This window comes from Bison bison, unplaced genomic scaffold (genome assembly GCF_000754665.1).
Source record: "Bison bison bison isolate TAMUID 2011002044 unplaced genomic scaffold, Bison_UMD1.0 scf7180017864466, whole genome shotgun sequence".
Classification (NCBI taxonomy): domain Eukaryota; kingdom Metazoa; phylum Chordata; class Mammalia; order Artiodactyla; family Bovidae; genus Bison; species Bison bison.
Window position 1 is genome coordinate 6,790,624 of NW_011495027.1, and position 11,337 is coordinate 6,801,960.

General features: G+C 40.4%; 1 protein-coding gene across 3 annotated transcripts in view; it reads right to left on the reverse strand.

Moving 5' to 3' along the window:
• The window catches only part of CCBL2 (cysteine conjugate-beta lyase 2), a 60,578-nt gene that overhangs the window by 35,704 nt on the left and 13,537 nt on the right, over positions 1 to 11,337 (reverse strand). For 2 of the 3 annotated variants that reach the window (XM_010860356.1, XM_010860355.1), the window contains one exon: positions 81 to 139. In XM_010860356.1, the coding sequence (XP_010858658.1) occupies positions 81 to 136 (56 nt within the window). In that variant the 5' untranslated portion in view covers positions 137 to 139. Of the gene's footprint in view, positions 1 to 80; positions 140 to 1,383; positions 1,405 to 11,337 lie in introns of those variants that run through there. The other variant, XM_010860357.1, reaches the window with a different exon arrangement.

An 11,337-nucleotide genomic window follows, 5' to 3' on the forward strand; every position in this document is an offset into this window, starting at 1 on the left:
GTATGAATCATTACTTCCATTTCCAATGAATGGATGCAAAAAAACTACCCAATTATTATTGTTCACTGTAAGGTACTCACCATATATTGCTATCAAGGCCTTCAATTCGTTTTGCATTTTTGAATCTCAAAGACATTTTCTGAAATATATAAAATTGAAGGGGTTTTAGAATTTTTTTCATCAAACAATAATGCCAGAAAATCATGGGCAACTATTTCTCTTCACTACTGGCACCATAGAAAAAGCAGTACCATAGAGAAAAATGTTAGATGCCATTAAAAAATCCCCAAGAGGAATTCATCTCCCATCTACTGTTCTAAATAAATCAATTTAAAGGCCTGAAATGTACTGAAGAGAAAAATGATGGTACTAAAAAGAAGTCAGTTAAAACAATATCTTGAGTCATGCTCTGAAGATCATTTTAGGTCAGGGGTATCAACACTTTCTCAAGTAAGTTCCTTATATGGCATACAGGAAGCACCAAAACAGATGGTTTCAAGACTACTCAATAAGGATTTCTAAATAATAGTAATAATAGGTAACATTATTGAGTGTGTACCAGGCACTATTCTAAGGGTCTTAAGTAATTAACTCCGTTAATATTTACAACAACCCCACGTTATGGTTCTATCACTAGCCATAATTTACACATGAGGAACGTGAGGTACAGAGAGGATAAGATCAGGTAACTTTACATCTGCCCAAGTTCATGAAAGCAAGTAGCATTTAAACCTAAACCGATTCAACTCAAGATCTGAACCCAGGTAGTCTGACTTCAGAACACATACTCAGCACTGTTTCCGCACACTGCCTTTTGCAGAAGACATTCTAAAAGAGACTACTAGAATGTTGCCTTTAAAAAAAAAAGTATATCAGACATTTAGGTCAGATCTACTCACATTAAGCAAGCTTGACATATTAAAAGCTAAAATTACAGCAAAACGTTCAATTTTTTAGTTCTTTAAGATTCTAAAAGGAAGTTTACATTATCTCTCAGAAGCATGGAGCTATCTTTGATTTCATTGTTAATAAGCTGCTGAAATAAAAAATGATTGGCAGCATTTTTGCAAAGATTTTCTTAATAGAATAGTAAAGTAATTTGAATTCAATCTAGAAGGAAGATAGTGATAACAGTTATTAAATAGACCATTGTTCTCATTCTATTCCAATAATGGAACCAAGAAATATACCTTTTTGTTTTTCTCACATATTTTTTTTAATCTTTGAAACTCCACTGAAGTAAATCACATGCAGATTCTCCAGAGGCTAATGTGCCTTCCACAATGGCATTACGATTAAGTGCCCACCTGAACATGATGCTATTTTAGAGACTACAATTATAAAACTAAAAACGCCCAGAAAGATAAATAGAAAAAGACTAACTTTGCCGTGCTGCGTGGCAGGTGGGATCTTAGTTCCCCAGCCAGGGTTTGAATCTTCACCCTGCATTGGGAAGGCAGAGTCTTAACCACTGGACTGCCAGGAAAGTCCCAGAAAAAGATATCTCAACAACTGTCTTTTTCCATCTCTAAGAAAAAAAAAAAATTTTAGTATTTATTTATTTAGCCTGCGCCAGGTCTTCCATCTTCTTTGCGATACTGGGGATGTTTAGGTGCAGCACATGAACTTTTAGTTGCAGGATGTGGGATCTAGTTCCCTAACCAGGGATCGAACCCAGGCCTGGTGCATTGGAAGTGTCTTAGCCACCAGACCACCAAGGAGATCCCTCTAAGAAATTTTTAAATCTTAATGATTTATTCAGCATGTGCCTACAAAGTAAAGATTCATACATAGAAGTAAGCAGAGTCTATAGTAGATAATTTAGACTAAAAAGTCCAATTTTACCTAAATTATCTAGATGAAGTCAAAATGCATTTCAGATTTAATTTTCTTTAAAATTTGTGTCTAGAACATTCTGATCTATCAAATATTCTATAGTCTTCTCTCACAAGGTTCATATGTGATCCTTCCTCCACACAACTGAGCTTTCTATACAAATGTTTCTCAGTCCTTTTTTTCCTTCTGGTCACCACTTTCCAATCACGGAGACTTTTTAGACATTTTTTCTAAACGTGCCTCCCCATTTCTCTCATTAAATGTAAAGGAATAATATTTTGTCAGACAGAGTTGAGCTTTGGATGATCAGAAAACACTGCAATAACCAAGATTGCTTTCACCTGCCAAGCAGCATTTTCTCCCCCTTGGGGGCAATAATGCCCCTGTTAATAAGGCATGCTCTACATTCAATCTAATCCCTGGTTTCCACAACCTTGTCCCTTCACTCCACTAATTCCTATTCCACCTGCCACCTTCAGTTCTCAAGTTAGACTCCGTTTCCTCCAGAGACCTTCTCTGATTCCCCAAGTCAAGGTCAGATGCTCCTCTGTGCTCCCATGACACGGAGTATCCAGCATTTACTACAAAGCATGGTCTTTTTTATCTGTTTGCATTTCTGATTTTCGTCCCTTAGACTGTTAAGTCCTCATGAGGACTACTTATAGCTTGTTTGCACTGATGTGTGTATTAATTGGATTTTTCTATACGGACAGAACTAATAGGATGCACATATATACAGTGATTTATTTTAAAGAATTGGCTCTCAAGATTGTGGGAGCCAGCAAGTTCAAGCCCTGCAGAGCTCCAGCCAAGGAAGAGCTGGTGTTGCAGCTGAAGTCCAAAAACAGAGACAGAATTCCCCCTTCTTTGGGGATCCTCAGTCTTTTTCTCTACAAGTATCTCTTGACTTCCTACTTTTGCATTCCAGTCCCCTATAATGAAAAAGACATCTTTTTTGGGTTAGTTCTAGAAGGTTTTGTAGGTCTTCATAGAACCATTCAACTTCAGCTTCTTCAGCATTACTGGTTGGGGCATAAGCTTGGATTACTCTGATATTGAATGGTTTGCCTTGAAAACAAAGAGAGATCATTCTGTCGTTTTTGAGATTACATCCAAGTACTGCATTTCGGACTCTCTTGTTGACTATGATGGCTAGCCCACTTCTTCTAAGGGATTCTTGCCCACAGTGGTAGATATAATGGTCATCTGAGTTAAATTCACCATTCCAGTCCATTTTAGTTCACTGAATCCTAAAATGTTGATGTTCACTCTTGCCATCTCCTGTTTGACCACTTCAATTTGCCTTGATTCATGGACCTAACATTCCAGGGTCTTATGCAGTATTGCTCTTTACAGCAACAGACTTTACTGCCATTAACAGTCACATCCACAACTGGGTGCTGTTTTTGCTTTGATTCCATCTTTTCATTCTTTCTAGAGTTATTTCTCCACTAATTGCCAGGAGCATATTGGGCACCTACCGATCTGGGGAGTTCATCTTTCAGTGTCCTGTCTTTTTGCCTTTTCATACTGTTCATGGGGTTCTCAAGGCAAGAATACTGAAGTGGTTTGCCATTCCTTTCTCTAGTGGACCACGTTTTGTCAGAACTGTCCACCATGACCCATCTGTCTTGGGTGGCCCTACATGGCATGGCTCATAGTTTCATTGAGTTAGCCAAGGCTGTGGTCCATGTGATCAGACTGGTATTGTGGTTTTCATTCTGTCTGCCCTGTGATGGAGAAGGTAAGAGACCTATGGAAGCTTCCTGATGGGAGAGACTGACTGAGGGGGAAACTGGCTCTTTTTTTGATGGGCTGGGCCATGCTCAGCAAATCTTTAATCCAATTTTCTATTGATGTGTGGGGATGTGTTCCCTCCCTGTTATTTGACCTCAGGCCAAAACTATGGTGGGGGTAATGAAGATAATGGCGACCTTCAAAAGGTCCCATACATGCACTGCTACACTCAGTGCCCCCAACCTTGTAGCAGGCCACCACCGACCCATGCCTCCACCCGAGATTCTTGGACACTCACAGGCAAGTCTGGGTTAGTCTCTTGTGGGGTCACTGCTCCTTTCTCCTGGGTCCTGGTGCACACAAATTTCTGTTTGTTCCCTCCAAGAGTCTGTTGCCCCAGTCCTGTGTAAGTTCTGGCAGCTCTATGGTGGGGTTAATGGCCACTTCCTCCAAGAGGGCTTATGCCACACCCAGGTCTACTGCACCAAGAGCCCCTGCCCCTGCAGCAGTCCACTGCTGACCCGTACCTCCTCAGGAGACACTCAAATACTGTTCTGTCTCAGTCTCTGTGGGGTCTCTGTGTCCTGGTGCGCACAAGGTATATTTGAGCCCACCGAGCGTCTTTGGGGGGTGTTAGGGTGGGCCCTAATCCAACACCAATGGTATCCAAAAGAAAAGGGTAAATGTGGAGACAGAGTGGCACACAGGAAGAATGGAGCCTGAAGGTGAAGGTAGATGTCAGGGTGATGCTCCTGTGAGTCAAGAAACACCAAAGACTGTCAGCAAATCACCAGAAGCTGGGAGACAAGTACGGAACAGATTCTTCCTCAGAGCCCTCAGAAGAAACCAACCTTGCTAACACCTTTATCCTGGACTTCTAGTGTCCTTAACTGTTCGGTAATACATTTTTGTTGTTTAAGCACAAACTTAGTTTGTGCTACTTTGTTAAGGTAGCCTGAGGAAACAATTATAGCAGGGAAAAAGAAAAAGATACCCAACGATGCCCAGAAATGTCAAGATTCAGCAGTAGGGGCAATGCTCACTGTCTGAGAGTTATTGTCCAGATTAGGTCCAATATTAGGAAAATAAAATAAACCTGAAATACTATCAGAGATTAAACAGGAGCCCCCGTTGTACAATGGAACATCTATAGGGCCTGTATCATTTCTGGACAGCTAACTTCACGAAGTGACTTCTGTTCCCAGATAGATGAATGCCTGGTATACATATACCGAATGTTACATAATAAATGCAAAGCTGCTGGTAAAAGCAGTATCTTTTGCTGTTATTGTAAAGCTGAAAAACTGCAGTTCTATAGAATCACCACTAGGTGCCACTCTTGGCAGAGATAAGAAAAAGCTCACTGTAGTCTGTAAAGTATTTACTGTACCTGTCAGAACAGCTCTCACCAGGAACCCTGGTGCTCTACTGGTGGGACTACAAATTAGCACAGCCACCATGGAAAATGTTAGGAGGTTCTTTTAAAAATGAAAAATAGGACTACCATACCACATTCATATATGTGTGCACGCTCAGTCCCTAAGTTGTGTCTGACTCTTTGGGACCCCATGGACTAGCCTGCCAGGCTCCTCTCTCCATGGGATTTCCTGGGCAAGAATACTGGAGTGAGTTGCCATTTCCTCCTCCAGGATATTTTCCCAACAGAGGGGTCAAACCTGCATCTCCTATCACTGAGCCACCTGGGAAGCCCCAAAACTAAAGCTGCAAGTCACCTATGAGTATTTACCTGAAATAAACAAAAGCACTAATTTGAAAAGATATATGTACTCCAATGTTCACTGCATCATTATTTACCAATGGCCAAGATAAGTGTCCACTGATAGATAAACCTCAGACATGCAGATGACACCACCCTTGATAGAAAGTGAAGAACTAAAGAGCCTGTCGATGAAAGTGAAAGAGGAGAGTGAAAAAGGAGGCTTAAAGCTCAACATTCAGAAAACTAAGGTCATGACATCTGGTCCCATCACTTCATGGCAAATAGATGGGGAAGCACTGAGAGACTTTATTTTTTGGGCTCCAAAATCATTGCAGATGGTGACTGAAGCCATGAAATTAAAAGACGCTTGCTCCTTGGAAGAAAAGTTATGACCAACCTAGACAGCATATTAAAAAGCAGAGACATTACTTTGCCAACAAAGGTCCGTCTAATCAAGGCTATGGTTTTTCCAGTAGTCATGTATGGATGTGAGAGTTGGACTATAAAGAAAGTTGAGTGCCAGAGAACTGAACTATGGTGTTGGAGAAGACTCTTGAAAGTCCCTTGGACTGCAAGGAGATCCAACCAGTCCATCCTAAAGGAAATCAGTCCTGAATTCATTGGAAGGACTGATGCTGAAGCTGAAACTCCAATACTCTGCCCACCTGATGCAAAGAACTGACTCATCTGAAAAGACCCCGATGCTGGGAAAGACTGAAGGCAGGAGGGGAAGGGGATGACAGAGGATGAGATGGTTGGATGGTATCACTGACTCAATGCACATGAGTTTGAGTAAACTCCGGGAGTTGGTGATAGACAGGGAGGCCTGGCGTGCTGCAGTCCATGGGGTTACAAAGAGTCGGGCACAACCGAACTGAACTAACTGATAGATAAATGGAAAAATAAGATGTGGTATGTGTGAATACACACACACACACACACAGAATATACTCAGCAATAAAAAAATAAAATCTTGTCATTTATAACAACATGAGTGGATCTAGAGGGCATTATACTAAATGAGGGTTTTCCCTGGTGGTTCATATGGTAAAGAATATATATGCCTACCAGGCAGGAGATATGGGTTCGATCCCTGGGTCAGGAAGATCCCCTGGAGAAGGGAATGGCAATTCCTTTCAGTATTCTAGCCTGGAAAATTTCACAGACAGAGGGTACAGTCCATGGGATCAGACCAAGAAAGACAAATACCCCATCTATATGTGGAATCTAAAAAAAAAAACAAAACAAATGAACAAAATAAAAACAGTTTCATAGACACAAAGAACTCCCAGAAGGGAGAAGAGGATAGGTGAAGGGGATGAAGAGGAACAAACCTGCAGTAATGCAGTAAATAAATCATGAGGATGTCATGTACAACATAAGGAATATGGTCAATAACATTGTAATAATGTTGTATGGGGACAGATGGTTACTATACATTGTTGCGATCATTTCACAATGTATACATATGTCAAATCATAATGTAATATACTTGAAACTAACACAATAGTGTATGTCAAATACAGCTCAACTTAAAAAAAAAATGTCTATTGCAATGGTACTGGAATAGGAAAGTTTGGAAAGAAGAAAAAAAAACTTAACCCATTATCCTAAGACTCAAAGATGCTCAGGTCAACTGTATATTATTTGAGGGTCCTGACTGGAAGATCTGATGCATTTAAGTGGGATAGGACAAATGTAGAAAAAAAAAAAATGGTGAGCTCAAAGTGTGAAATCAAGGTGGCTGATAACTATGACTCACAGGGTAGTCAAGTGTAAAACAGAAATAATGCAAGAAAAAGCCAGAAACAGAAATAACAGAGTTAATGGATGGAGAGGTGAAGACAATAACCAGGCATGAGAAGCAGATGGATTCAAGTATTTTAAGACTAGGCTGGACCAGAAAGGAAGCACCCATGCAATGCATACCGCTTAGTGTGACGCCAGGTTGCTGGGGTAGCCTAAAAATCTATTATCTTTTAGATCTATGGGTTAGTTAGTCACGTACAGATGTGAGAGTTGGACCATACAGAAGGCTGCACTGAAAAATTGATGCTTTCGAACTGTTATGCTGAAGACTCTTGAGAGTCCCTTGGACTGCAAGGAGATCAAACCAATCAATCCTAAAGGAAATCATCCCTGAATACTCACTGGAAGGACTGAAGCTGAAGCTGAAGCTCCAATACTTGATTTGAAGAGCTGACTAATTGGGAAAACCCTGATGTGGGAAAGATTGAGGGCAAAAGGAGAAGAGGGTGACTGAGGGTGAGATGATTGGATGGCATCACCAACTCAATGGACATGAGTTTGAGCAAACCCCAGAAGATAGTGAAGGACAGGTAAGCCTGGCATGCTGCAGTCCATGGGGTCACAAAGAGCTGGACACAACTTAGCGACTAAACAACAACTATGGTGATGACACAGTATCATTTGCCTTCATTTCTTAGCACTTATACAACTTCCTCAGTGTCTTTTGTTTAAACACAGATCTGTTTAAAAAAAAAAAAAACTTTGTGTCTTTCCCTTTGGAAAGATTAATTTATTGACACAGTACAAGTTTGACAGTCCATTAGAAATTTGGTTGTTCCCCAATATGACTTAAAAAAATAAAACAAAACCCAACAACAACAATAAAATACTTGGTTATGCTCTTTCCTAGCTTAGAAAATGAGAAGCAGACAAATGCAGAGATGCTCTGCTGCTGCTGCTAAGTTGCTTCAGTTGTGTCTGACTCTGTGCGACCCCATAGATGGCAGCCCACCAGGCTCCCCCGTCCCTGGGATTCTCCAGGCAAGAACACTGGAGTGGGTTGCCATTTCCTTCTCCAATGCATGAAAGTGAAAACTGAAAGTGAAGTCGCTCAGTCGTGTCAACTCCTAGCAACCCCATGGACTGCAGCCTACCAGGCTCCTCTATCCGTGGGATTTGCCAGGCAAGAGTACTGGAGTGGGGTGCCACAAAACTATACAAATCAGATCTCTTAGTTGCAGAGACAGAAACTCAATCTGAACACTTCAGGGGAAAAGCGAAATTTCTTAGAAGGCTCATGTTACCATGAGATGGTAATTGGTGCAGCCAGACTCAAGGGTAACATTGAAACCAGAAACTTAATCTTCATCAGGGTTCCGCTTTATCCACTTTTCCACACAATCTCAGCCCACTTTTCTCCACAAGAAACAATACATGTTTAGACTTCCCAATTTCACCACCATAGAGTGACTGAGAGCTTTCTCTGGTGCCAGTCTCAAAAATCCTAGGGAAAAGCACTGAGTGGCTTACCTTTGGCTAATGAATCACGGCCTTTTCCCCTGCCTCCCTTCCATTTAAAAAGTACTATAATAAAATGCCTGTCAATACAATGATGAAAAGATGAGAGAGAGCAGTGTGGAGGAAGATCATGACAGAAATGGGGATGCAGTCAAATGATAATTTTTTTTTACATACTTAGAGCACAGACTGGGGGATGCCACTAGCTTGTTATAAAATCTCCAGAGACTCTCCTCAGTCCATGGAATGTACCTCACATTCCAACCTGGCATTCAAGGCCCTTAATCCCTTCCAGCCTTCTCTCCCCCTGCCCTGCTGTTTCATACACAGTGCTGCAAGAGCATAGGACCTCTTGCCACTCTAATTATCTTCAGTGTGTTTCTTTTCACTTGCTTGCAATCAAGTTCTTTCCTCTGTTCGAGATGATCTACTTAATAATCCCCACTATGCCTGGCTCAAAAACGACCTTCCCAAAGACATCTGCATCCTAATCCTTGAAATCTGTGAATGGTACCTTATAAGGTGATACATATCCTTACATCCTTGCAGATGTGATTCAATTAAGGATCTGAAGATGGGGAGACAATTTTGGATTATCCAGCTGGGCCCTAAATTTCATCACAGGTGTCCTTATAAGAGGAGGCAGAGGTAGATTATACACACACAGAGAAGGCCACGTAAAGATGGATCAGAGACTGATTTGGAGATGCTGGCCATGAAGATTAGGGTGATATGGCCATAAGACAAGGAGTTACAGCAAGTATCAGAAGCTGGAAGAGGCTAGGAATGGACTCTCTCTAGGGGGCTGGGGGGACTGTAGTCCTGGTAGTAGCTTAATTGTGACTCAGTGGATTCTGATCTTGGATTCTGGAGCCTAGAACTGTGAGAGTAACTGTCACTGTAATACAATCAAGTTTGTGGTAATTGTTATAGCTGACAAGACAGACCTTAGATTGAACATCTAAGCAATGTTCTCAGATTCTAAGTAACTTTTCCTTCCTCTATTCTCCCTCTGACTTCTCTCCTCCTCATCACAATTTCTATGGCACATGTGTAATGTCTGTTCTCAGGTTTTCTTTTAGAACCTGAACTGTGTCTCATGTGTTATCTTTCAGGTTGCCTAGAAAAAGAGTACACATATATCTGTATATGTATCTATATATTTATATTCAAGTCTTAGATTCTCAGTAAAATATATTTATTGAGTTATCAATAATTTTGCTTGGGAATATACAGTACAATGATTGAAGACACTGACAGTGTGACTAAAGAAAATTACCAAACCCTCCAAGGCTGCATATTCTTACCAGTAAATTGGAGAAAACAAAACAGTGCTAACAATATACAGTTGTTACAAGGATTAAATGAGATATCATGTAAAGCACATGGTGATCACCTAAAATGTTTATTATTATTGCTTGACTTAAAAATATATAAAATCTATTATGATATTATAGGAGATCAGATATGTCAACCCAACCCATGCTACTTTGGCATAAGGATCATTGTGAAATAAAGGAAATCGTGAAGAGGCACACACAACAAAGGGTTTCCCTGATGGCTCAGCAGTAAAGAATTCGACTGCAATTCAGGAGATTCAGGTTTGATTCTTGGGTAGGAAAGATCCCCTGGAGGAGGAAATGGCAACCCACTCCAGTACTCTTGCCTGGGAAATCCCATGAAGAGAGGAGCCTCAAGGGCTACAGTCCAAAGGGCCACAAAGTGTCTGAAGTGACTGAGCATACACACATAAGAAAACGTTTGCCCTCCCCCTTCCACCTGGATGAACAGGACAATTCTTAATCACCAGAGATAACTGTAGACTCTCATCAGCTGAGATAGCACCAGACTCTATAAGACAAACCTTGTTAATGTAACCCCTGTTTTTATTCCTAAACTCTTTTTCCTTTGTCGAGTCCCTTCTCTACAAATCTACTGCTCTTTGTTAAGATGCTATTTATAAGCTCAATTTCTAATGACTCCTCTGAGGTACTAATTTCACTGCGTTCTCCTGTGTGTATACACAACATGTATGATAAACACTTTTTGTTTTACTCTTGTTTTAATCTTTCTTTTCAGTCTAATTCTTAGGGCCTCAGTCAGAAAACCTAGGATAGAGGTAAAAGTTGATTTTCCCCCTCCCCTATAATATATTTCAGTAGGCTCAAATACCTCTTAAATAGTTGCCAGGTAAGTCACAAAATTAAAGTGTTTGCAACATGTTATTTTACAGAAGACTTTTATTTAGAGTACATAAATACACATTAAGAATAGACAATTCAATAAGAAAGCAAACAATCCAGTTGAGAAAGGGCAAGAATTCTGATAGTCACTTCACAAAAGGCATATGAAAGGCCAAAAGGCACATATAAAGATGCTCAACATCATCAGTCATCAGGGAAATGCAAATTAAAACCACAATGAGCTTCCACTAGATACCCATCAAAATGGCTAAAATTATAGATACTGAATGTTGACAAGGATGTGAGGCAGCTAGAACTCTTGTACAACCTGAGACTTGTACAACCCTGGAAGAAATATGAAATGATACAACCACTTTGGAAAACTGCCTAACAATTACTTTAAAAACAAATATAAAGCTACCACACAACCCAGTGATTCCACTGTTAGGTATTTAAACAAGAGAAATGAAAACCTATGTCCACACAATTACATGTACTCAGTGTTCATAATAACTTTACTCAAAATAGCTAAAACCTGGAAATAATACATAAGTCCATCAACAGGTGAATGAATGGTTAAACAAACAATCCATC